This window comes from Fukomys damarensis, unplaced genomic scaffold, assembly GCF_012274545.1.
Source record: "Fukomys damarensis isolate Sample0158 unplaced genomic scaffold, DMR_v1.0_HiC HiC_scaffold_17, whole genome shotgun sequence".
NCBI classification, from domain to species: Eukaryota; Metazoa; Chordata; class Mammalia; order Rodentia; family Bathyergidae; genus Fukomys; species Fukomys damarensis.
This window is the reverse complement of record NW_022900929.1, coordinates 74,853,607-74,881,275: the sequence shown is the minus strand read 5'-3', so window position 1 is coordinate 74,881,275 and position 27,669 is coordinate 74,853,607. Positions and strand designations below refer to the sequence as shown.

The 27,669-nt window shown below is 47.3% G+C and overlaps 1 protein-coding gene across 3 annotated transcripts in view; it reads right to left on the bottom strand.

The window, feature by feature from the left end:
* Positions 1-1,528: 1,528 nt before the first annotated feature.
* Sqor (sulfide quinone oxidoreductase) overlaps positions 1,529-27,669 on the bottom strand; it is a 47,190-nt gene continuing 21,049 nt past the window's right edge. For 2 of the 3 annotated variants that reach the window (XM_010632494.3, XM_010632495.3), the window contains exons 2-10: positions 22,643-22,893; positions 21,365-21,535; positions 17,980-18,033; positions 15,813-16,007; positions 13,847-14,056; positions 7,612-7,795; positions 3,504-3,571; positions 3,051-3,229; positions 1,529-1,790 (exon numbers count right to left, since the gene is read on the bottom strand). In XM_010632494.3, coding sequence (XP_010630796.1) covers positions 1,733-1,790; positions 3,051-3,229; positions 3,504-3,571; positions 7,612-7,795; positions 13,847-14,056; positions 15,813-16,007; positions 17,980-18,033; positions 21,365-21,535; positions 22,643-22,893 — 1,370 coding nt within the window. In that variant the 3' untranslated portion in view covers positions 1,529-1,732. Of the gene's footprint in view, positions 1,791-3,050; positions 3,230-3,503; positions 3,572-7,611; positions 7,796-13,846; positions 14,057-15,812; positions 16,008-17,979; positions 18,034-21,364; positions 21,536-22,642; positions 22,894-25,163; positions 25,178-27,669 lie in introns of those variants that run through there. The other variant, XM_010632496.3, reaches the window with a different exon arrangement.

Sequence of the window (27,669 nt, the reverse complement as noted above, 5' to 3'; positions counted from 1 at the left end):
CCAGCACTTCCATCCATATCCAAGGACAGGAACCTGGCTGGGCTACTCCTGAGGCTTTTTGGGTCCTGCAGAGCAGAATAAACATCCTGGACAAACATCCTGGATAAACAGCCTGTGGCTGCCCTGAACTCACTATCCTGCAAGAGCAGGCTGCCCATCAGGAGGCAGACTCAGGCAGGAAATTCACAGTTATTGGGCTTCTTCGCCCGGACTCCAAGAACAGGGCAACAGAATTCCAGCCCTGATTGTTGCCCAAGCACATGAAGGAAGCAACAGTGGCAGCAAGCCCCGTACCACCTGTAGCACTGCTCTCCCATTCTGGACACGGGTGGGGACTGTGGCCACTGCAATGGTCATGCTGGCACCCACACAGAAACGTTTTGGAGCATGAATGTGGGTGCTGTCGATGGTTACATTGGAGCAGCAGGTGCTGACTGAGTGTCACAGGGAAACCAGGTGTGGTCCCTCCAGAAACCACCATCCACCCTACTCTGTCCCACTGAGTATTCCACTGAAGAAAGTCCACTCCCGAAATCAAGGCGCAGCCACACTCAGCAAGCTCCCTAGCATCCCAGGAAAAGAAGAGTAGAAAGCTAACACAGGAGCCACAGAAATATGGATGGGTCCCTTATCTGTCTGGGTCATCATGCATCCCCTGGGCCAAGAATAGTACTTGGCAGTAAAAATCTGCTCAGTAAAAATCTGTTGGATGAATAGATGAATGCCTGATCAGTTTGTTTGTTTGTTTGGTACTGGGGATCAAACTCGGGAACTTACACTTGTGAGGCAGGCAGTGGCTCCACTGAGCTAAATCCCTGGCCCCATCGGATCAGTTTTGAAAGCCATCGGAACTCCCAAAAACTAGAGACACTTGGAAATCATATAAACATATAAAAGAGTTTGAGCTCTAAAATATTATTTTTAAAAATCTGAGGCATTGTATAGACTGCTCTGTCTTTCTGCTCCAAAGCATTTATAAATATGAAATTTACAGACTAACCAAACTTCTATAAGCAACTGGATGGGAGCAAATTATTGTGAAGCCACTGCTAAACTTCACAGAAGCTGGGACTATTATTTCCTGCAATATTTCCAGCACAGACCTTCTCAAAGTTTTGCTGGCCAAAAGCGGGACTGAATCGAGCAAATGCCTACCATACAAATCAGGATCCCTTGAACCAAGTGGCCCATAGTGTTGGTCAACAGCAGGGAAAGCACAGTCTTGAGACTAACAGGATGGAGGAACAGGAAGGGCAGGAAGGGACTCCCTGCCCACCATGCTGGGCACCACAGCAAACCTTCTAAGTAGCTTGATATTCAAGGCTGCCACCCACTGCTTGGAGCAATGTGTCCCTGCAGTCACTTTCCTGCGACTCCAGGTAGGCTCTAGACAGTTATACCAGCTGACCACTCACGGCAGAAAACTAGAAAGCTATCCCACCAACACCAGTGCTGTGACAACTTGTCATTCCTACCAGTCAAGAGGCAATTTCCTCACAGAAATGACAAACTTTTATTTAGAAAATAGAAGTCTATCACTTGAATATTTCCGAAGAATCAAGCTCCTTCATCAGCCCACACGATGGCTGTTCAGAGAGACCCCAAAAAAGTCGCCATTATCCAGCAAGAAAGTCTTCACAGGGCTAGGAGAGTCCTTCGCGCCGCTCTTGGTTGATTCAGGAACTGCAATTTGGACTCAGAAGTCATCCAAAAGAGCAGGATGGAACCACCCTTAACTCATACCCAGATGAAACAACTTCCGTAAAAAGGCTGGTCCTCCCCAGTATCCCCTGTGAGAAATAACACAGAACAGTTACACGGGTCAAAAGAAATGGGGTGACCTCAGCCAGCAGTGCCTGGAAGGGAAGCCAGGATGCTCCAAGCACTTAGCCATTCACAAAGTAAGATCTGTCAAGTAGGAAGACAGAGCCATGGCGAGCAGAAGACACCTGGCATGGAGCCCTAGCCTGACGCTGGCTTCCTGTGTGGGCCGGAAGTGCTGAGTCACTCAGCAAATCTGCGTGATGCTCCTTCTACAGCAAACTGCCCTCTCCTCTGCTTTCACTTACTCAAGGACTAAACACAGGCCAGGTTTCTCAGCCTTGGCCCTACTGACGTTTCAGAACAGGCCGTTCTTCGTTATGGGGCCCATCCTGTGCACTGCAGGATTCCGGCAGTGTCCCTGGACTCTGATCACTAGCTACCAGCAGCGTCCATCTCTCCGCGACGACCACAGACGTCTCCAGAGACTGCCAATGTCCCTTGGGGGCAGAGTCATTCTCAGCTGAGACCATGAGTTTGGAAAAGTCAAAAGAGATCATCGATTTTTAGAACAAAGAAGGAGAAGGAGTCAGTTTTTGCTTTTGTTTTTGTTTTTGTTTTTTTTTTTGGTACCGGGATTGAACTCGGGTCCTTGCGCTTGCAAGGCAGGCCACCGAACCGCTGAGCTAAATCCCCGGCCCTTAGTTTTTATTACTCTTATTTATTGAATGTCTCCTTTAACCTCTCTCTGAGTTATTTCACTGATCCCCCTTTTATGAGGCAGGCAATGTTACTTTTGTTTTGCAAATAAGAAACGTCAACACAGAGAGCTGAAGCAACTGTCTTAGCACAGAAGCCAGTACACAGCCAAAGCATGATTCAAACACAGGACTCCAAAGTCTCTCCTCCTAATCACTTTTTTTTTTTTCCCCAAGCATAATATTCTGTAAAAAGTAGAGTAGCAGATGAGAAAGAACTTGACGTGTGAAAATGATTTCTTAGTAGTACTTATCCAGCAGCAAGAGAGGGCCAAAGCACAGAAAGCAGAAGACTGCCAATCATGAGGCATGTAGGATGTGCCCGCAGTGGGAGGGGAGCAGCTACCACCCACTTCCTCCAGGTTCTTCCCAGCGTGGCGGAGGTACTGGAACCCCAAAAGGACCGCCATCACTATCATGAGAAACGGCACAGCAGGGCGGGTGCCATCAGCAAGTCCTGCTCTGGGAAGAAGCTGGAAGGCGAGGTGACACACTGTCAGGTGTGCCCCCACACCAGGACCCGTGACACACCTGAGCATGAAGTTCCAATAGAGGAAAGGCATCATGTCAGCTTTCATGAGGTACATCGTGAGCCGCTCTTTGCTCTGGTCGAAGGGGAAGGTTTCCAGCGGCTGAGCTGTGTAGTCAAACTCCGCCAGAATCACACGGTTGTAGCTGGTCACCAGCGGACACGACGTGTAGCCGTCATACTAAAATTGCACGTGAGACTGAGCTGGAAAGTAGCTTTTTTATGCGATTACAGAGAAACTTTAGGATTTATTATGTGCTCTGGGTGGGTGCAACTTTTCATATATGCATCCTAATTTGGGGAACAAATGTAAATGATGTAACACACAATAGTACCAAAGGCAAAAACTGAAGGGCCCAGATTGGACAACTAATTAAGAAAGGGGCCAAACCGTGGGAAACCACCAGCTCCACACAAGTGATCACTGAAACAATGCTTCTCCAAGGCATACGAACCTTCCTTACTGGTGTTTGATTCTTCATAATCAGAGAAATTGTCCTATCAAGTATTCCTGACTGGGCAGCTATAAGAGAAATGGAAAAGTCAGAAAAAATACAATCATTGAGTTTTTCCATGAAAACTAATCTGCAAATGACTCTAATTTGTATGTGCATGTGGTGTGTGTGTGTTAGGAAGACTCCATTACCCTTCTCTCTAGACTGTGAGTAGAACACGACCTCGTATTTCGTGAAGTTCTGACTACCAGGGGGTCCTTCCATTTACCAAGGGCCCACGCAGGCCTCTCTGCAGGTTGGAACCGAAGCACCATGCGGATGGCCCTACCCACCTCCTCCTGGATGCTGTCAACCTGGTCCACGTACACAGCATCCCCTGGCCATCCACAACACCCCCAGGTCCCTGTGGATACACAGCCTTGATTGGTGCCCCAAGTGTATGCAGTAAGACAGAATACTGGGTTTTCCTCTTCACGAGGCTTGCCTTGGCGGAGGCTGGACTAGATAGATGTACACAGGTATCTACACGCATCTAACTCCGCTGATCACTCTATGTGCACACAAATTTTTTTCCCAATGGAAGAGGTGGAGAGGCTCTCTTTTTTACTATGAAAATGTTCAAACTACCTAGCTGTTTTCATCTATCGCATCACACATGCCACTTTATTTTCTGGAGATTTTCAGAGCTGACCTCATACTGACCCACCCACAAATATATGTGTATGTCTCTGACAGGTGGGGGATTTTTATCATGAGTACAACAGCATTTTCACACCTAAAAACATTAGTGATTCCTTAACATCATGTGATCCCAATCTGTGCTCAAATTTGAATAATGAAGACTAGTCTTTAAAAGTATCGAGTGATCTTGTCTCTAAAGACAGAATACTGGGTTTACTTTTGAGGAAAGATGAGTTACTTTTATATTGTAAAGTGCTCATTAAAGTGTAATCTTCTAAATCGGAGGTCAGAAGACTTTCTATAAAGAAAAATTTTAGGTCTTGTGGGCAAAAAGGCAAAAAACAGAGATATTATAAGAAAAAAATATTCGACAAAAGTCTTATAGATAGGAGGCCAGGGATTTAGCTCACTGGTTCCGCCACCTGCCTCGCAAGCACAAGGTCCCAAGTTCGATCGCCAATACCAAAATAAAGTCTTATGGATAAAAATTCAAAATATAATATTTTTGTAATATAGATCTACTGATTCTCATTAGTAGAATGGAATATTTTTAGATTGAGCAAAAGAGTTAAGTGTCCCTGTTATCAAATTCATAAATCCTCACCTTAGAAACTGTTCTTAATCAACTGTACAAAAACAGGTCATGGGCTACTTTTGGGCCACAAACCGTAGTTTGCTGACACTCAGTTCAAAAAGGAAGTTTTTGTTTCGTTTTTTTGTTGTTGTTGTTGTTTTTGGTTTTTCTGTTTGTTTTCTAGAATGAGGGAGGAGATTCAAAAAAAAATGAGGAGTACAGAACTCTGGTTAAAATTACTAAATAGCTGTCTCCATTGTGGGCAAAGCAACGTCTTCCAAAATCCTGCTTCCATTTTGGAAAATTGTGTTCATCTTTGAGGCCATGGAGAGGCTGGAAGCTGTACTGAGATGACCTGAGGAGGCCCCTGCTGCAGGGTGTCTAGGCCGATGGAGAAGGGCAGGAGCAGGGCACGGGAGCTCCCCAGGAAGGACCAGAGCGAGGAGGTCAGCCCAGCCCGGGACTGGGGTGTCGCACTACACAGCCAGGCCGCAGCTGTGCATGTGTTCGGGCAAACATGAATTATAGTTTCCTGTTCTGCAAGAATCTCCTTCATTATGTCAAAGCCTTCATTAACTTCTGTTAAATGCCACATCCTGATCTTGGCTGCACTGCAGTAATTCAAGGAGAAGCCTGGGGCAGAAGGCAGCAGGGAGGGAGGCGGGAGCCTCAGGAAAACCCAGTGAGACCGGACTTGGCTCACAATAGCAAAGTGGTCTGGTGGAGGCTGGGAGGGAGGTCACAGGGAGGGGATGCGTGGGCCAGGTATCAGCATCGCCTAGCGACTCTGAGAGAGAGGAGGGCAGCCAATGAGAAACGCAGATCTCCTTGGGGACGGCTGAACTACGACTGTTTGCTCATTTGGGACAAGAGTAGGTGGACATTTGTGGGTCTGAAAAGACAAAGAAGAGCTGTCGCTCTTGATAAAACGGGTTGAAAGGACCCAAAGTGAACAAGAGTGGACTTGAACAGTAAGTTCTGGGGGAGCCATGTAATGAACATGGGGTCTAAAACAGAGGCGTAAAAATGGGGCACTGTGTGGGGCTGTGGGAAAAGCCAAAGCTGAGCGGATGGAGGCAGGATTGAGAGCAAGGCTTTTCACATAGCTTTTTGTTTAATCATAGCTAACATTATCTACCTGAAACACCGAAATGCGTATCTACTGGAGTAGACTGAAGGTCAGGGAACCTGGACTCGCGTCACAGGTGTTTCGCCACCACATAAATTCTCTGGTCTACACTTGGTGGAAGTAAATTCAAAGCATCGCCCCACCGATTACCTATAAATCACAGAGAAAAGGTAGCTTTGTATTGGAAGAAAAGTGGACACTGCCTGACCCAGTGATGAAGTGACTTCATCAAAGGCAAGAGGAGCTCCTGCCGTGCCAGCGGGAGCCCCGTGGACTGCGATTCTTGCCGTGCTCAGCCTGGACCGCACCGTGAGAAAACAACCAGGCAGTGGGCAGTCGCCCGATGTTCTACAAGACACCAACCTCGTAAAAGACTCGTCCTAGATTAAAGAAGATTAAAGAGACAGGACTGCTGATGCAAGGTGTGGCTGCTGACCCGCTAGTGGATTTAAAGGATGGACCGAGCTACCAAGGACATTTTTAGGAAAACTAGAGGAATCCAAACAGGACTGTCTACGGAAGAATCTATTTTACAGTGTTCAATTTCTCGGGCACGATAATGATATTGTTTATAGAGGAAAATGTCCTTTCCCTTATGGCAGTGATGGCAAATATTTTAGAGACGGGCACCCAAACGGCATCCCACACCCACTTATGGAAAAGCGCCAACACGGCAAGTAAACCTGAATACTGAGGTTTTTAGGTTACACAAAACAACTCTACATTAAAACCTTTGGCCTTAAAAGAAAAACAAATCACATGCATGCCACAGGTTCAGCAGCACTGTCCTAGGAAATGCAGGCTAGAGTATTTAAGGTGAAATATCATGAACTACCTCAACTCCATGGAATGATACAGCAGATGATGTCACAAAAATATTAAAGCTGGATAATACCTGAAAGGTATGTGAGAATTCACTGTACTTTCTTTTATGTTTTTATAGATTTAAATTTTTGAAATTCAAAAGCCAAGTGGAAGTTATCATTAAAAATGACATAGTCTGAGTGTTTCCTAGAACATCTCCCTTCCTGTTGAAACTGCGATGGTAAGAAGAGGTCCCTTGGGTGCCTGGTTCACACACAGCAGTACCACAGCCATCGGCGGGAGGCCAGGGTTTCCTTCCTGTGGGCAGAGGACAGAACCGGAAGGGCGACTGATTCTCCCGCCACTGCTGGTGCAGAACATGGAGGCGAGGAATTTAGTTTTCCAGGCTGAGGCCTTAATCGTGTACCAATCGGGCACGCTCCACTGTCTCTGTCTTAACAGGACAATTTTCTGGTCTGCAGGCTTTCATTGAGTTGCATGCGTTTGCTGGGAAACAAATGTTTCCCTGGCTTTACGGGGTTTCAGGCAAGAGTGAAAAAGCCAAACTGCTTGGCTTCCAGGGATGTGAGCGGGGTGGAATGAGAAGAGAAGCCCAGAGAGCTAGGACAGCGACTCCCTCTCTCGAGTGTTTGTCTCTTGCTCCCAACAACCCCTCTGACCCGGAAAAGGCAGGGAAGATCACACCATTCTGGGGCAAAGCTCTCCAAAGACACTTTCCACCCGACACAGCACTAGGCTCCCTGACAACTTATCTCTGCCTCAAGGTTAAGGTCATGTGCAGGCCCCAAAAGTGTCTTCCATTGTTAAAGGAATTCTGCTTGTGCCGAGCTTCTGGTTTTGTTATGACGGTGCCAGGAGAGACAGCCGCTGAGGAGCGGGGAGACAGCCAGTTCTCCTACCTACTGCGGCCGCAGTCTTGGAGGTGGGGAGGTTGGTGCAGTCCCCGATCCCAAACACATTGGGGTACTTCTTGTGTTGCAGAGTTTCTTTATCCACGTCCACCCAGCCAGCCGCATCAGCCACGGGACTTGTCTTGAGGACATCCGGAGAGCTCATGGGCGGTGTGACATGCAGCATTTCATACTGTGGAAAAGGAGAGCACCCAACTTGCGTCTTCTCAACAATGCTACAGCCCAGCAAGCTCACCCAACCATCCTCCCCCACATCCTGTGCTCTGGCTACACGGACTATCGTGCCATCCGTGCATAACCGACCCTCCATTTTCTCTCTCCCTGACCCTTGGGAGTCAACCTGGGATAGCTGAGGTTCTGGTTTTATCCTGGAAGGAGGTGCTCAGGGCTGCGGAAATGTGTAAAGGTCACAGTAGCCGCTGCTAAGTGAGTATTATTCCCAAAGGTGTCTTCACTCTCAAAACACATCAAGAAAAGTGTTAAATCACCAAGTTAAGACAAAAAAAAAAGGGGGGGGATAAAAAGAAAATTAGCACTTTGGAGAAGGAGAGGAGTCTGATTCAGTACTAGGGTTACTGAGCGGGGGCCAAGGGCAGGGATAAATTTCACTTCCCAAAACATCTGCAGTACATCAACCCCTCGGTAACTGGGCACAGAGCCACCTGAAGACTTCTGATGGCGCAATTAATTTTTTTGTGTGTTTATGTGGTGTTCTTTCGTGCTCTCTGTTCTTTTATATTGAATTTTTTATGAAAACCACCTCACAACTTCAGTAAAGCTAACAAGTCCACTGGTTCCTCATGGAGGCCCGTGACATCATCACCAATGGCCACGGTGATCCAAAGCTGACCTGCACTCACTCCAACTCTCAGAGAATCCCAAGCTTAGTTAATCTTCGGGTTTTTTGTTTTGTTTTGTTTTTGTTTTTGTTTTTGCTTTTTGTGGCTCATTGGTGTTTGGTTTTTTTCTCATTAAGTTTATTGGTACATTTTAGGTATACAGTACAGTTAACATTCATCAATGGCATCTTGTACCTTTACATGACAGGTCTTGGTTCTCATTTTTTCCCCAAGGCTTAGTTAATCTTAAGGAAAGAGGGTTGCTAATGCTTGCTGCTCCACTCCAAAATAATCTTGGGTAACTCTTTGGAGCCAGATTATTAATAAACTTGGAGGCTAAATTCATGCCTGCAGGATACCAGAAGAAATGGCCAACATCACCATCCACAGGTTAGGAAGCTATGTCTGTCTGCATTCCTGTGGCCAACTATAACCGATGTTTTGAACTGTGGTCTAGGCCTTCCTACAACTGCCCCTGTCTGATGGAATCAGTGTGCTTGAATTTCACAAGTACACACAAATCCCATATACCTTTCATGGAAGAAAATTTTTCACATAATCAGAATAAAGGCAGCCAGGCATGGTGGCACATGCCTGTAATCCCAGCACTCGGGAGGCTGAGGCAGGAGAATCATTGTGAGTTCCAGGTCAGTCTCAACTATATAGTGAGACCCTGTCTCAAAAAAACTAAAAAAAAAAATCATAATAAAGGCATGGAGTTTTTCCTTATACTGACAGCTTACACACACCAAAATAATAATTAATAGTAATAATAATAATAATAGAGCCTACTTTATGGATTTATTAAAAATTAACATTATCACTTAGTTACAGCTTGCTCTTTATGCATTATTTATTCCCACAAACATTACATGATAGTTCAGTTGGTATTCATTAACATAAATTAGCTGTATATATGTTTATGAACAGGATTTGGTAGACTTGCGGGAATGCGATTGCTTAGGCCCAGGATCTTCTGGGGAAAGCACAGAAATCTATGCTTTTACAAAACCTGCTAGTGACTTGGACACATGGGTTCCCTGGCCCACGTTCTCAGACCCTCTGGCTTGAAGGAACTGGTTCCTTCACCATGGTCACATGCCATATCCTCCATTTGCTTATCCACAAAGAAACACGTCAGACTAGAAAACCTCCAAAGCCCCCCTAGTTCTCGGGCTCCGTGACAGAGCACAGGTTTAAAATTTTTTAAAACTGTAGGAAATCAGATCCACTTCCCGAGTTCTGTACAAAGGATCCAAGATAATTAGCTGTGGGGTACTTGGAACTCTGTGTACGGTAGTTCTCAATCCTGGTTGATCATTAGAACATCAGGAGAATTTCTGAGTCCTCAGCCATACCAGATCAAGCACCCGTCACTGCCTAAAGATTCCCGGGATCACTCCAGTGCCGCCGGCCTTGAAAGCCACCGCTGGGAAACCCTTAGTGGATTTTCCACAAGTCCACTTCTAAGAGTGCAGTTGAAAAGACATCTGACCTGAAATTCTCTCATTCAAAGGGAACACAAATATATCCATTCTTTACAAACTCTGTAGCAGAACAATGGCCACTCATGGGGCAAAGGCCCTTCCTGAACTTCAACTCCCCCAAGGACAAGTGAGAACCAAGACAAAAGGCCGAAGAACAAAGTCAAGCTCCCTCACTCAAGCCAATGCACTTTGCTCATAAAACTCCTTCACTCACAGCCTGCTCTCTTGTGCGTTACATAAAATTGAGGAAGTCTGCCTCTCTTGTTTCCCAGCCAATAAAAATGAGAAACAACAATTCAAAAGAGCTGAATGCGGAAGGACCTTCCAAAGTTACAGCTCTGTGACAGCCAGGAAAACTAGAATGCTACAAAAATGATGCCCATAAAGACCAAGAAGCAGAAATATTTTTATAAAATCGTAAGTACCCGTAAATGACCCAGCAGGTCCTGTGAGCATACCCATACGACAGCTGCTCAAAATGATAATCCTCCCCAGTTGCCTAAGAAATAACATCAAAGGGCCGGGGATTTAGTTCAGTGGTTCCACCGCACCTGCCTTGCAAGTGCAAGGACTCAAGTTCGATCTCCGGTACCACAAAAATTGAATAAATAAAAAATTACATCAAGGGCCGGGGATTTAGCTCAGTGGTTCCACTGCCTGCCTTGCAAGCGCAAGGATGTGAGTTCGATCCCCAGTACCAAAGGAAAAAAAAAAAGAAATAACATCAAGAATGAAGAAATTGGACTATCAAATTAAAATTTTCTACACACCAAAGGAAACAAACAACAGAGTGAAAGACAGCCTAGAGAATGGAAAAATATTTTGCCAGCTACATCCTGGAGAGAAGGCTAACACCTAGAATACATGAAGAACTCAAAAGACAAAAGATCCAATCAAAAAGTAGCCAGTGAAATGCACAGACTTCACAGAAGAAGTACAAATGGCCAATAAATATATGAGAAAATGTTCATTAGCTGGCCATTAGAGAACTGCAATTTAAAACAACACTGAGATTTCATCTTACTCCAGAAAGAATGGCCATCATCAAGAAATCAAATAATAATAAAGCTAGTGAGGCCACAGGAAAAAGGAACTCTTCTATATTGTTGATGGAAAAGTAAACTTGTACAGCCAGTACGGAAATCAGTACAGTGATTCCTTAAAAAACTAAAACAAATTGCATTTGGCCCAGGTATTCCCTTTCTAGGTATCTTCCTGAAAGAATGAAAGACATCACATTACAGATACATGCATAACTATGCTTGTAACATCACACTTCATAATAGCTAAATTTTAGAAACAGCCTACATCCCTCAACAGATGAATGGATAAAGAAAATCAAGTAATTACATACAATAAAGTACTACCCCATCATAAAGAAAGAAAAATTTGACTCATTTGTAGGAAAATGATTGCATTTTGAGCACAGTGAAGTAAATGAGACACGTAAGTTTACATAGTGCATGGTTTCTTTTATATGAGGAACTCAGTGTATAAATAAATTAAAGAGGACCAGGCATTTAGCTCAATGGTGCCACCACCTGCTTCACAAGCACAAGGTCCTGAGTTTGATCCCCAGTACCACATAACTAATTGATCAATTAAAGAGCAAAATTAAATGCAGATAATAGGAAACAGGGAGTCAGTTCTTCTGCAAACAGGAAAGGGATCAAGAGATGGAGCGAGGGATAGGGAAAGGGACATAAAAAGAATGAAGATGTGTTACACACATGGACCAATTCCCCACGATCAATACGATTATGTACTGCAAATATGTACTGGTAAAATTTTTAAATGACAATCCTGAGTCGGGGCAGGCAGAACTAGATGAGCTGGGTACATCCCATGACAGCAGAAAGTAAGGAAACGTCGGAGAGTACAGCGGCCACAAGTCACAGGGACACAGGAGCCAGCTGGAAGGTGCTGCCGCTGACCAAACCCGGGACAACGTCAGCACCAAAATAATTAAGGGCATTGATGAATGATAAACGACTGGGGGTACTGAAATGCCTGAGTTCCTACCAGGGATTCATTAGGAGAAAAGGAAGGGCTCTCCTGACAGAATGCCAGGAGCCTACTGGTAAATGTGCATGGAATTCTGGAGTGAGAAAACTGGCATTCTGCAAGCGCCATGGTAAAAGTCTGAGTAGACAAATGTCACCAACGAATGCTAACTCCAGGTGGAGATTTAATGAGCAGGTTGCTCACACGGTCCCAAAGTATCTCCCCACAGACTTGCTTATTAGCATGGGAGAAGAAGAATGGTAATTATTCAGCAGAAGAACAGGACCGTATCTTCACTTGTGATCAAAATAAACATCATCAATAAAGTCAACTCTAATGTGCTCGCAAAAGTGATTCCCTACAAGGACCCACGTTATGCATGCAGTACTATGCAACATTATTCACTTCTTGGCCTGCTCTAGAAAGCACAGCCTGAAACTCATCACAGCAAGACATGGATGGGCTGAAAATAAGGAAGGGTCTACTTTTTCCAAGTGGTGGGAGAAGGGTTGTATAGCTCCAAAATATCAGCGTCACAGAAGCCAAGGGAAGGCTGTGGAAATGTCCCAAACTAACAGAGGCCAAAGGGGCATCGCAATTAAACACAATTCTTGACTAGGGTCCGTACCAGGGAGAGAAAAGTATAAATACGAGTGGGTCCGTCAACAACACTGGATACAAATAGATCAGAATATTGAATCTGTCCCAAATGTACTAAGTTGATAAGTACTGTGCTTATGTAAGAAAACATCCGTATCTTAGGAAACTCACACTAAAGTTTTAGGGCTAAAGGGATATAATGTTTGATATATGTGATTTATCTTTGGGGAGAATAATAGGAGAGAGAGTACAGAGATCAAACGAGGAAGCCAAAACAAACGACGTAAAAATCTAAAGGTGAATTTAGGTAAAGTCTACCAGTAATTTTCTTTGTGCTCTACTTTTGCAACTCTAAGTTGGAGGTTTAAATAATATTCATTATGCTCCATTTACAAAAGGAAAGATGTGGGCAACATATTTCAAAATGAACTTAAGCTTAAAAAAAAGCCTAAATTTTGAAGTTTTGATATTGAGAAGTCGAACCTTTGGTTCCCTTCAGAATCCTTTTTAATGGAACCTTCCAGTAAATCTGACCATGTGAAGGCTGTACATAGAATCTTCTCCAGATATCTTTTCACCTTGTTCTTTTTTTTTTTTTTTTTTTTTTTTTTTTTTTTTTTTTTTTTTTTTTTTTTTTTTTTTTTTTTTTTTTTTTTTTTTTTTTGGTACCGGGGAGTGAACTCAGGTCCTTGCGCTTGCCAGGCAGGCCACCGAACTGCTGAGCTAAATCCCCGGCCCCTCACCTTGTTCTTAATCCTGCAGATGCCTCTACACAAGCGTGGTTGCTGCCTCACAGAAGAAAAAGCCTGAGACCCACAAAGACCAATCCAGCTACAAAGGCCAGAGCTCTCCCAGAGCGGGAGCCCTGCTGGGTCCTTCCTGAGGACGTTAAGCACCGACTTCCACGCACGCGTGAGAGATGTGGAAAGGGACACCCTGGTCCCCTGAACGCCTTGGTCTCGGTGCTGCTTCTGGCTCTGGTCGCGGCTGTTTCCCCCACCCCACCCTCTGAGACAGTCACCAGGGCCTGCGCCCGAGGAGCCCAGGCCATAACTGAAGCTGTGAAATATTCGTGGCCGCTTCAAGGGCCTCGACGCCAGGAAAGGAGCCGCAGCCACCGGACCAGCACGGTGCCCCTGCAGATCCACTCCTGCCCGGATGCAGCTCATCGTCTCGGCCTTCTCACCCTGCCCCTGCCCTCAGGTGCCCACCCTGAGCAGCCCTGCCCAGCTCACGGCCACGCTGTCACTGGCGCCCACAGCCCAGCCCGGCAGACGGTGCGGCCCCACTCACGGGAAACACCTGGGTCTCCCCGGGCTTGTCCAGGTCCTCAAAGACGGCTTCTTGTCTGTCGGCTCGGACCTCGACGAGGTTCCGCCTGTAGTTCACAGTGAGGTCCCGCTCCCGGATGATCTCCTGCAGGGCATCCGCGTACTTCTTAACCCCAAAGATCGCTCCGAGAGAGGTGTTGAAGATGATGTTGGCCCCGGGTCGCTTTCCAGTCTGGGAAAAGAAGAGGACAACCAAGTCCAGAACATTACTCTGCCTTCTCTTTCTTCTTTTTCTTTTTCTTTTTTTTTAATTTCCTTTTTAACCCAGACGAGAATTAAAACCCACAGAAGAGAGCGTCCCACTATCATGGACCCTGGAGGGGTGATGTGTGCATGAATCCAATGCCCCCTTCTTACTCTGTACCCATGACGTGAAGTGAAGTGGAGGGGGGGGGGCGCTGCCCTCCTAAGGCCGGAAGTGAAGGCCAAGTCCAGGAAAGAGAAAGAACCACATCAATTATTCATGCACCCCTGTACTCGTCCACTTAATAAATGTCTACGGCAGTCCTGGACTTGGCCAGGTACTAAGGGAATGGCAGCAGACAAAACAAAGTCCCTGACCCTTTGATTGTCCCCAAGTTTCCCCCACATGCTAAGATCTTCGGGCCGCTGGGAGAGAACTTCCCTCTCGGGCCATCCAGGACTTGGGAGAGAGGAGATGTGCAAGAGGAACTTCTCCAGCGGCCCCTTCCTCACGCTCCTTTCAGGACCTGCTTACCCACATCTCACCATGCCAAGAAGCCAGGGGTAAGGACCACAGAAGGCCAGCCACGACCCAGAATGAACTTTCTCAGGGTTACTGCAGGTTACAGAGCCGGGGGAAGCCTTGCCCAGCACCGGGGTCCCTGCCACGTCTCTGGTCAAACCACAGCTCGTGAACCAAATGCTACCTCCAGACAAGGGTAGGGAGGGCAAGACACCCTCTCTCCCCACCTCGCCCCAGGTAAACTTCGGCTGCAGACACCTGGTCTAACATGATCCTCCCCAAAACTCTGTTTCCACAGAAGTTTACAGTTCCATTTAAACCTTTTTGCCTTGATTTGTTTTGTTTTATTGAGACAAAGCCTCACTATGCAGCCCAGGCTGGCCTCAAGCTCACAGCACTCTTCCTGCCTCAGCCTCTTGAGTGTTACGATTGCAAGATATACCAGCATGTCCAGCTGGTTTTTTGCCTTTTTTAAAAGAGGGTGTTTTGCCTATTATATTTACAAGACTGTATTTCAAGAACCAGAAAATATTCATAATCTTGAGCTTGACTGGAAACAGCTGAGGCTAGTGTATAAAAATTATCAATTGGCAATCCTCTAACTAGAAATGTGGAAGTATTTAAACAATCTCTCCATAGGAACGGTGGCACAAATCTGTAATCCCAGCACTGGGGAGGCTGAGGCAAGAGGATTACCATGTGTCTGAGGCCAACCTGAACTACATATTAAGACATTGCCTGAAGAACAAAAATAAAATAAAAACAATCGTTATTTCCCCAGGGGACTTTAGACATATGTTTAAAAGTATGTTACAAAGACTACTGATCATATGCAATACGTCTAAATTAGTATGTGCGCTATGCTTATAACTTTTTTTTTTTTGTGTGGTACTGGAGATTGAACTCAGGACATTGTGCTTGCGAGGCAGGCATAATTCCACTGAGCTAAATCCCAGGCCCTATAACCATATTTTTTTAAGTCCATAGAAAAAAATCTGGAAGGACATGTCACATTCGTGATAGCAGCATTATTAAAGCAACTGGATTATGAGCTGCATCTTCCTTTTTTCTATTTTATAAACCTCAACTTATATTAACTGTATACATGTGCAATAAAAATTCAGAAATAAAAAAGGTCCTCCGATAGGGATAAGGACAAACTCCCTGCAAGGGCCTTGTTCATGCCGCTTGCCCAGCTCCTCCGCCGGAAGAGGAAACTGACCTTCCGGAAATAGGCTTCCGCTAAGTACATGATCTTCTGTGGGGCCCCGGCACACTTCACAGGCGTGTTTGGGAAGGTGAAGATGGCATTGCCCTCTCTGAAGTCCTGCAGAGCCTTCCACGTCTTCTCCACCGTCTTCACTGAATAATTGGACCCTATTTTGGGATGAGCAAAACCCTCAGGCAGGCCCTTAATCTGCAACCAAGCACAAAGAAAATCTGTTTTAAACCAAAGTGCACATGCCTTTAGGGTCCTGGTCCTTAGCCATTTCTCTACAGCCTTTCAAGCATTCCAGTACTATTGTGACCCCCCCCCCACCGAGGGCACAAACACAGAACACACAGGGGACAAAGGCTCCCAGACCAAACTCTGGCACCAGAAGTCTCCACTCAGACAATAGAATGGGCCCAACCCATGGAACCCTCCACCTCCCTCCCCATCCCACATTTGGAATGAGGGCAAGGTGCCACCATGCCTCCTTTTAAGAGAACCAGTTGCCTTACAGGGCAAAGGTGTATGGCTTACATCTAAAATGTCCCCAAAAGTCTCCCATGTTCAGAGGTGAGGTTTTGGAAGGTGACTGGGTCATGGGATGCTGTGCTCATTAACTGGATTAATTGACAGCTGAATGCGCTGTTAGAACAGAGGGCCTAGCTGGAGGTGGTCACCAGGGTGTGACCTGGAAGGATGTGTTCTTGTCCCCAGCTCCTCCCTGTTCTCTCTGCTTCCTGGCTGCCACAGACTGAGTAGCTTTCCTCCTTCAAGTCTTTCTGCCACACCATTCTGCCTTGGAGCCAGCTAACTATGGACTGAACTCTCCGAAACCAGGAGCCAAAATGATCCTCTCCTCCTTTAAATTGTGGGTATTGGTATCTTGTCCCTTAGACAGGAAAGTAATTAAACAGGAAGATAGGCAGGACCAAGGGCTATTCATTTATATCATCAATATAACAAACTTGCATGACCCTTAGTTGGGCTGTACCAATCAAATTCTAAGAAAAGGCATTACAGTCAGGTCATTAAGAGTGTGGGCTTTAGAATCCTACAGACCTGGTTTGAGTCCTGGCTTTTCCACTTAATAGTTTTGTGATCCTGAATAAATTACCTAATATTCCTAAGCCAGTGGTTCTCAAAGAGCAGTTCCTGGGAACTGGCTAGGAACACAGCTCATCAGGCCCCATCCTGGGCAGGCCCAGAAGTCACCTTCCATGTGACTCGGGCACACTGACTTGTGCTCCTCTGTACCTTCACACAACACATCTCCACCGCCCTCACTGGATAAGTCACAAGTCAGAAACACAAAGAGCCTTCCGGGGAGTCCCTTGCCGGGAATCCAGTCCTGCAGCCTGTGACTCAGTTAGCACCAAGCTGTATGTGCTACCACTCTTTACCCGCTGTCCCCAACAAGCCCTAGCAATCATAGCAATTATTGATTTACTCCACCGTGTTTTGGAAAATAAACTTTAATCTCACAACCATCAGTTAGCATCTGATTCACCAAAAAGAGATTTAAGGAACTTGCAGAGTAGCATTTATACTGCTGCAGTCACTCCATACTGAACTCCAGCCTCCACGACACAAAACCCAGAAGTCCTTCCAGGGTCTGATAACCGACTGCTAGGTTCCCCCCTTAGAGTCTCATAAGAACTCACTCTACGCCAGGTATGATGGCGCACACCTGTAACCCCAGTTCTTGGGAGACTGAGGCAGGAGGACAGCCACAAGTTTGAGGCCAGCCTGGACTACATAATAAACTCAAGGCCAGCCCAAACAACATAGTAGACCTTGTCTCAAAAAAACAAAACAAAACAAAAAAAACCTAAGTCTTGCCAGCAAAGGAAAACTGAATCTTTAATACAGACAACTCAGTCCTGCATACAAAGTCAGGTTTTTTTATAATTGTGGAAACAGCATCTACTGCGTGTAAATTATTACCAGAGCAGACATATAATGAACTCCGATCAAAGCTTAAAGCTGAAACATATTATCACTGACGGAATCTTAGAGAAGACTTTTACAGGATAAAAGGACCACTGAGAAATAAAAGTGGGAGAAGATTTTTTGTCAGGGCCTCTTTCCTGTCAAAATGAATATAAAGCAACCAAATACAGGGTTTGATCTTGGCATAAATTGGCCAATTTAACACAGGAACAATGTAAAACAGTACCTTCTCATAGTCCAGCTGGATTCCGAGAGCAATGATAAGGTATTTGTAGGAGATCTGTAATACACACAAAAAAATAGATGTTTTAGACCCAGTCTCAAAAAGCAGCAAGGACTGACTCTGCCCGGGTGTGCAAGGCCTGTGCTGGGTTTGCATTTGTCCGTCTGGGGGAAGAGGGGAGCAGAGTCCACGCTCTGGGGAGCGACCTCCCGTACCCCTTCTCTGCAACCTCCCCTCGCTGCCTCACAAACGCTGTGACCTGCCTGGCCCCTGGGTGCCTACGGTTTACTCTGTGGAGAAAAACAGAGGGAATAATGCTTTGCGCCTTGCTTCTGTTAAAACTTTTTCACACTCAGAGGTGGGGGTAATGACGTTAAAAGACAATCGACATTTTTGACATCTAGGAGTAACGTGCGAATCTGACCTGTCAGTGGACTGGGAAAGAGTCCTTGAAAAGGAGGTGATAACAAAATGCACTCGCTCTCATTTAATAAGCAGGAAAAGGCCCCCCGTCAGACATGGGCGTTGTGATTATTCGTGGTGAGGACGAGAGTACCCATGAATACGATGAAGGAAATGTGGGGTCAGGATCGGGGCAAACAGAGAAGGTGTATGTAAGAAGGATGAAAAGCACAAAGCATCCCTAAGGACCGCAGTAAGACAAGATTGCCAGGATCCAGCCCTGACTGGATAAGCAGAGCCAGCAGGCTGAGCAAGTCCCTGCGAAGGACAGCGGCTCCGAGATCCGAGAGTGCGTGGCTCTGTCTGGAGCAGGCGGCTGGAGAGCAGGGAGACTCGGCTCCAGGGTGCCAGGGCTTTCATCTGGCCTCTCGTTCCCACGTGGACCCCCTCCTAGAGCCCTCCTAGCGCGAGCACATGATGCTTTGTGGCCCTGGTCGTGTTACACAGGCGTCATTCTCCCCTATATTCCTAGTCTCTAGCACAGTCGCAGAAAATAGGGCTTATGGGATGGACGGACAGATGGACGGACGGACGGACGGACAGATGGATAACAGACAGATGATTTCATTCCTTGCAGAGACACAGTTTCTCACAGTGGGCAGGCTGCCAGCTTCACAGGGAGCTGGCGCCTTGACATTCTCAGCTCTGTCGCAGGCGCCCCCTGGTGGTACACTGACTCAAGATTTCTGCAGTGACCTGGACTCAGTCTTTCAGCTGGTGAACCAGACAAGAAAGTGTAAACTAAGAAGTTGGATAATATTTGCTAAAGAATGTTGATTAACTTACACTATGTTTTAAAAAAGCTCTCTCGGGACACATCACAGAACTGCAACCCTGAACTCCAAGGAAGCCATCCGTGGGTAACGGCTAGGAAAGCATGTTCATTTGGGTGAAAGAATTATAAATCCTTAAACCCAGACAGGTTGGGAGGATGCACTAAAATCGACAAGAAGATATCACCTACGAGAGGCTCTGTGCCGGGTTTTGATATCTCTAGAAAATACTTTCGCTTAATGAAACCCTGAGAGGAAGTCCCAAGACCCTACGGCTTTTCTGGTGTCTGAGCTTCCACGGTAACAAGGGGACCCGCAGAGAGAAGGCTGGGTGCTCCCCACTCACTCTCAAGTAGTGAGGCGAGCTGCTGGGTGTGGTGGTGCACACTCCCAGAGGCTGAGGCAGGAGGATCACAAGGGTGAGGCCAGTAGGGGCAACTTCAGCAACCTGGCGAGACCCTGTTTCAAATTTTTTTATTTGTTTCAAAATTTTTAAAAGGGCTGGAGATGTAGCTCAGAGGGAAGGCCCTGGTTTCAATCTCCAGTACACAGGGGAGACAGAGAGAGAGAGAGAGAGAGAGAGAGAGAGACTGACTGACTTATGACCCTAAGACAAGCAGGACACTGCCACAAAGGGCTCCAAGACATTCCTGCCCCTAGAAGGAGTTTGGGGACAGCTGACCCTGCTGAGCCAAGGGCCCCACCCCACCCTGCCCCGTGAATCCCTGACTGGTACAATAAACAGCCACCAAGCTCAGCCTTTTGAAAGGAGAACAATCCTGTGTAATCAACCGGCTCTCCTGGAGCCCCTGACAAAAATAAGGAAGTTCTGAAACATCAAGAGAGGAAAAGCAACGTAAAAATATTTAAGGTTTTTTTCAATTAAAGTAAAAATATACGCTTTGCATGATGGTACACACCTGTAATCCCAGCGCTCAGGAGGCTGAGGCAGGAGGACTGCTATGAGATCCAGACCAGCCTGAGCTACATAGCGTGTTCAAGGCCAGCCTGGACTACATAGCAAGACCCTGTCTCAAAAAACCAAACAAATAAGGGCTGGGGATTTAGCTCTGTGGTGCCACCACCGCCTGCCTCAAGTTCAATCCCCAGTACCAAAAATTAAAATAAAATACACGTGTACATATATCCCCATACATGTGTATTTGTTGCTCCTTGCCATAATACACAGTCACGCCCTCTTCCAGGTGGGGAGCCTGGCCTGACAGCAGAGGTGTGGGAAGGACCCAGAGCTGGGAACTAGCCTGGCCTCCTACGAATCAGCAAGGTGGTAGCTGTCAGCCAGTGCTGGGCCCTTCTGTGCCTCTGCTCCGGGTCACCTGACTAGGCAAGCCTGAGGGTGTCAGGTGACCCTGCCCACCGGGGCTGCCCTCCCTGGCCAGCTCTGACTGCACCCAGCCTGAGGGGGTGGGAGAGGGGGACGGAGCCACCATCCCTCTGGGCTGCAGTGGGGAACGGGACCAGGACAGGAAGGTGGGTACCAAGCCTAGTCCCTCCCACTGTCTCGGCCCCTCAGCCAAAGACAGGACCCCACCGTGGTGGAAAGCCTGACTCCTGGGTTGGCGCCAGCTTGGTCCCCAGCTACCCCTGCAGCGCCGCAGAGTGCCCCCTAGTGGGGCTGCCACGGCTGTCTCCCAGCGCCCCTTTCCTGGGGAGGCCAGGTGGCAGGGAGGAAAGTTCACTGCCTCAAAAGACAAGCAGCCTGCCGTTCCTGCACCGGCAACAGCACTGTTCAGGAAGCGACCAGATACAAGGTGCTACCGAAATCAGAATGGCGCACCCCTCCTCTGGATAGGCAACCAGGACTTGTCTTAGTTGCTCATTAATTCAGCATCTTCCCATCTCCTCCCCATGACCACACGCTCTGCAGTCTCCTGCAGCGGTCTGCACACACGTGCACGTATGCTACTCTTTCAGCAGGAAGCCATCCAACCTGCATTAACTAGTAAGAGCCCTCCAATGAACAAAAACGTCCAGCCAGGCGTGGTGGCCAATATCTATAATTCAAGAGGCTGAGGCAGGAGGATTGCCGTGAGTGCAAGGCCAGCCTGAGCTACACAGCAAGACTCTGTGTCAAAAAAATCCAAAATACAGAAATAAGTTTTTTTTCCAACTCCAAAGGCCCAAGATGGTACCTGCTTGCCGACGTCGGTGTAGACACAGTTCTTGTCCGGGTTCAGCTCCACTACACGAGCTTTGACCCATTCCACCCCAGAGGGAATCACGCTGGCTGTGGGGCGACCAGATGAGGACAACTGCTTGGCCCCAGCACCGACCAGGGTCCAGATGGGCTGGTAGAAATGTCTCTGTGGAACGAGGTATTTGGAGATGATTCAGGTGAGCCTGGCCCACAGGGTCCCTCGGAGAAGCGCCTGAACTAGACTCCCTCTGGACCCTCAGAGCATCTCACGAAGCCTCCAGGTTAGTGACCTCCTTTTGGTGTCGCTTATTATGTTAAACTCTGAAGGACAACTGCCCACCCAAGAATTCTTCCAAGATCACCTTTTAAAGGCATAAACTTATCCTTAATGACCGCCCTATTATTTATTGCTAAAAGCTGGCTTGGTGTTTAATATGCAATACATCAGATATGTACATGTGTGCACACGCTATGGAAATATTTATGTGCTTAGATACAAAGAAAACTTAAGCCCAGAATGGGAACTGTGGTCACCCAGACGTATGTGGAAGTCTGGAAAGTTTACAGCTACTTCCGGGGGCCTTGAAACTCTACGAACTTCAACCACCCTGACCCCACACCCAGGAGGTCTTCCCACACTTCCCGTGAAGCCCCTCTGCTCCTTCCTCAGGGGCTCCGAACCCGCAGCCTGTAAGTGGCAGCCCCTCCCAGTGCAATACACGCGCAAACTTCCTCTACTTTGTCACTACTCTCTGGAGTTCTCTTGCTTTCGCCCGTCCACTCTTGGCCTAAGTCAGTCGTGGAAGTTCTGGATCGGGGGAAAGTGTTCTGACAGCTTCCAAGGCCTCCACGTTACCAAAGCGCCAGGACAGCCCAAGCCACAGGTCTGCAGTCTCCCTGCTGCCCACGGTGGACATGGTCAGCGGGGAGCAGAACAAAGGTCTCCAGTTGGCTCCCAGTTGAACTTGAACAGGAAGAACAGAGGTACAAGCTCGGGCTTTTTTGTGTTTATTTTTTTTATTTTTTATTTTTATGGCTCAGCTGTAAACATCAGCTCCCGCAATCACAAAACTGCAGGGAAAGTGCTGAGCCACTGACAGCCTCTTTGGGAGACACCTGCCCTATTTTTCCTCAAGGGATAGGACAGACACAGTGCGTCCAGTCCCCAGGACAGCCACCCCTGATACCGGGAGAAGTCCCGGGAGACCGGTGCATGCATCTGAGGGAAGTCGCCTGATCCAGCCCTCAGACCACCTGCAAGGGGGCCACTCACCTCACTGGGCTCCACGACAGCCACATTCTCTGCACCCACTTTCCTCTTCATGCGTGCAGCCATGGTGGTCCCGCCGCTGCCCCCGCCCAGCACCAGCACCTCATAGTGGCTCTTGGCCGCACAGCTGGCTCCTGTGTGCAGCTGGAGAGGGCCAGGGTGCTGCAGGCCCAGCCGGAGGAGGCTGGCAAAGAGCCGGGCATGAGGGCTGCACACCACCGCGGCCACAGGAGCCATCATCAGGTTGGACCAGGCTGGAAGGGAAGAGACAAGACTCTGAGTGCCTGTAAAGGACACTGTGGAGCCAGAGGATGGGAAGGCTGGGATCTGGCCAGCTCCACCTTGCAGGGCCGGCCTGCCCTCGGACTGGGCTCCGGAGGCCTCCAGAGAGCTGGCCATGGACTTGCCCTCCCATCTCCCCCTGCTGCTGGCAGGCATCTAGAGCTGTGTTGGCTCAAGGCAGCCCCTGCCCTTAAGGTCCTCCCCATGGCTTCTCTCCACCCCGGTAACGTCTGGAGCACGTCTGGCACGCCTGGGGGTCCCTCGGGAGCTCAGGCACACTCCTCAGCTCTTTCTTTGGTTTTTCCGTCTCTTACAGCAAACAGACCAGCTGGGTTTGCTGGCCCACACCTGTCGATCCCAGCACTGTGGGAGGCTGAGCCAGGAGGGTTATAAGTTTGAGTCCAGCCTAGCACAACCAGCAACTTAGCACCACCCTGTCTCAAGATGTAAAACCAAAAATAAATTTGAAAAGGGGCTGAGGAATGTATCTCAGTGTTCAATCCCAGGACCAAAAAGGAAATATAAAGCCAGACAGATGTACAAGCCCACAAATGAGACAGGTAACACCCCTACCTATACACGGCACCGGAGACCATGCTGACAGAGGAAAGGTCAGGCGGGAAAGCCTCCTGCTGCCCCTCTGAGCTCCACCCACGGTCATCAGGGCCTCCTGTCAGCTCTGGCTGCGTGGGATCTGCAGTTTATCACAGCACTGGCTCCCGACTTGCAAGCCAAGGCCCTCTACATCTTCAGCGGCCTTAATCAAGTGATTTGAAAAAGCCATAAAAGGAGCCCTGCCTGGTATCATAAAGTAGGTTTATGAAAACATGTATGAGAAACAGTTCTCTGACCGTTTCTCTCGGTCACTATTAGAGGCTCTTCCCTTAGACCAGAGTCTAGAAATGGAAAGTGCTGTGTGAAAGCCTGCACATGCTGCTGACCAGTCCTTTCCCATGTCCACTTCTCCTACACAACTTCTCCTCCATGCTTCCTCTGAGGGATGCACTTTCCCTTTAGCAAAACACATCCCAATCTGAGCAGTCAGAGCTTTGGCAGTGAGGAAAGGAGGCACCAGAGGCCTCTCCCAGCCCGGCCCTGGCCTGAGCTCAAGGATGCTGTGGCCTTGTGGAAGTCAGAGGGGCGCAGGCCCCAGACTCAGCCCTATCAGGGGCCACAGTGTCCCACCTGTCACCAGAGCTCTCACCCCTGCCATTAAAACACAGTCACCCTCTGGGGAACAAGGTGCCCTGTGCCAGGGCAGGGTTAAGGAGAACTGGGTCATTCTGTCACCTCCCCTGACAGAGAGATGGAGGGGAGCTGCAGGGGACCCAGAGAAAGACAGAGGGGGAAAGGGCAGCGCTGGAGGAGGGACATGGCAGGGAGCAAGGGGCAACCAGTGCAGGTTTTCATTAGGGTTAACTCTATTCCAGAAGGTTGGTGCCTCCGGGTTTCAGATCTGGGAGACGGGGTACGGGGGAAGCCACCGGAAGTGGGGCAGGCTCATGCACCCCTGCTCCAAGTCTACAATCACGTGTGAACACGAGTGTGATGCCACAAGGAGGTGTGGCGATTCCCCAAGACAGATGTCATCACTGTGTAGCACAGACATACACGGATAAAGGTAAAGAAGTACATAAATTCCCTGGATCCTTCTAGAAAACGACCTTTACCATTCCTTGACCCTGCCTTTCCATTTCTAAACTCTCGTCTAAGGAAGGGATCTCCAATACCAAAGAAGAGAAATGGTCAGAGAAGCGTTCCTCGCACACATTTTCATAACATGGTTACCATTTTGCTCGAGGTTCGTGGACGGGTCCCGATTACATCCGGGGACAGGAGAGACACCTGCAGAGAAGGCTGCGGCCCCTGATGGCTTTAGCTGGGGTTCACCTAGGATTATTTCAATTTAGTATGGAGGCAGAGGGTGTTCTGAATGTCAAAGTATTGGGAGAGGGCTGGGATCTAGCTCAATGGCTCCACTGCCTGCCCTGCAAGCACAAGGTCCAGAGTTTGATCCCCGGTACAAAAAAAAAAAAGGATTGGGAGAAAGTTAAATAAAACATAGGTCACAAGATAATTCATGTACTCCTTTAAAATTATGTTTACAAAGATTATAAAGGTTTATGATCAGGATAAAAATGGATCCCCAATATATTACACTATACTACACAGTATTATTTCAACTATGTATGAAAAAATCCACTGTGTAAAAAAAAAAGAAGCTAGGCACAGTGACACACACCTGTAATCCCAGCACTCTGGGAGGCTGAAGCAGGAAGATCACAAGTACAAGCTCAGCCTGGAAAATTTAGCAACTTAGCAACTGTCTCAAAATAAAAAATAAAAGGGCTGAGGATATAACTCAGTGGGAAGACCCTGGGTTCAATCCCCAGTACCGGGGAAAAAATAGCCAAATATTAACACTGGGTAAGTGGTTCTCTGGATTTAGAATAATGGGTGCTTTGATTTCCTAAGATTGTCTGTATTTTATAGAAGTTTCTACTCTATAGCTGTGTTTATGATAATAAACCTTATTAGGTCTCACCTATAAGCATTTAATTAGCAGCCTCTCCACTTAGGGACTTCCTCAAAGTCAGAGAGCTGCCCACAAGTGGCAGACTGATCTGAACCCAGGCCCTTTGGATCAGAACTCTACTTTAGACCACTACACCATACTACTTCTGGGACGTGTAAGACAATCATGCATCAACAGGGTTACGGTTTGATTTTTTTTTTTCTTTTATAGTCCTAGGGATCGAACCCAGGATCTCTGCACTGAGCTACATTCCCAGATCTTTGTTTGTTTGTTTGTTTGTGTATTTTGTTTTTTGCTTTCATTTTGAGATAGGGTCTCACTAAGTGCCTAAGTTGCCCAGGCTAGGTTAAAACTTGCATTCGACCTGCCTCGCTGCCTTGGCTTCCCAGGGCGCTGAGATCACTCTGTGCCCTTCTATGGTTTGATCTTAAATGTCCCCCAAAGATCCAGGCTCACTTGCCTATGGTGCTATTGGGAGCTGTGGAACCTTTAAGAGACAGCGCCTAGGGAAAGGAAGTTGGGTCATTGGGGGCGTGGCCCTGAAAGAGATTTTGAGGCCACGCCCCTTCCTGTCTCCTTTTGCTTCCAGGTACCATGAGGTCACCAGGCCTCCTCCCCCACAAATACTTCCTCCATGATGTCCTGTGCCGCCACAGATCCAGAGCAATAGAGCCACAACCATGGACTAAAATCTCTGAAGCCATAAGCCAGGATAAATCTTTCTTCCTTTACAACATTTATCTAACACAAACAACAGCAAGCTAACACAAATAATAAAACAATGTTATGTGATAACAAATGGAAACCTAAAAAAAAAATAAAAATATTTTCCACAACTTTCAAAAAAAAGGAAACCATTTCTCACAATACTGACACCTAAATATTAGTGATGGTTTCAGTATAACTATAAAGAATTTTTCCTCTTCTTTGGATATACTTTTCTTGTTTTCTTTAATAAGCTCTACATTTTAGGTTTTTTTAATTACTTGGATTTTTTTTCTTTAGAGGGGAGGGTAGAGGGAATCACCAAGTGGGACACTGCTGTTTGGTGAGGCATGAAGAAGATACATTTTGGTGAAGACTCAGTTGTCACACCCTGCCTGTCTCTCTACAGGTCCAGGTAACAGAATAACAGAACTTTCACTGATAGAAAAGCAAAACCATTTCCCAGGGTCCTGACACTACATCCCAGCCCCAGGGAAAGAATATTTTGTTTTTCTTTACTTTGCTTTATTTTATTTTTTAAAACGGGGGTGAGGAGGGATCTAGGAAAAGCCCTGGCTAAAATTCTGGTTCCCAGTCCCTCTGGCTGAAGTTATTTGACTTCGGTTCTTCTCATAAAAACTGTGCATGCACTTCCCTCACCCAGCCAGGAAAGCTATTTCTGGCTTATTTCAGCAGCTACCCATATCCTGTTTGTGAACTCAGTGTTTAGAAGCACAAAGTCCTCCGAACTGCTCTCATCAGCTTCCATTTCAAAACCACGAATGTGTTAGTGCAAATGTCCCAAGTTCCAAAACACCCAAAAATCTCAATAACTGCCTCATCCTGACAGTAGAACAGCATCTGAAAATCAGGATCAGAAAAGCCCAACACTGCGGAGAAGTTGGGGCATGATACCGTGTCACAGCCAAGGAACAGTCCAGGCAATGACGCATGGCCATAATTTTTAACATCTCATCTTGGAAGGTGGCATAATCTAAAATACCTTTGGTCTTTACTCCCATCCCTAGAAATTTCCTGACTTTATGCTATGGAGGTAACTCAGGGTGGGACCCCTAGACAACCTCTGAATAAGCTGGCCACCAGGAAAAACAAACCGGATTGTGCTGGTGGGGTTGGAGTTTTGAGCCCCAATCCCGACCTATAAGAGGGAAAGAGACTAGACTGAGAATTCTATTAAAACCCTCTGTGGACAAATGAGATTCTAAGAACTTCCACACAAAGCTGCTATGAAAGGGGGTCCCAGAGAGGGCAAGAAGTTCTGTGCCCCTGTACCCTCCCTCTGGCCATTTATCCTTTACAATAGACCTGCAAACAGAAGTAAACACTTTCGGCCGGGCATGGTGGCACACTCTTGGAATCCCAGCCCTTGGGAGGCTGAGGCAGGAGGATCGCTGTGAGTTCGAGACCAGCCTGGGCTACATAATGAGTTCTAGGTCAGTCTCAACTACATGGTGAGACCCTGTCTCAAAAACAACAACAACAGCAA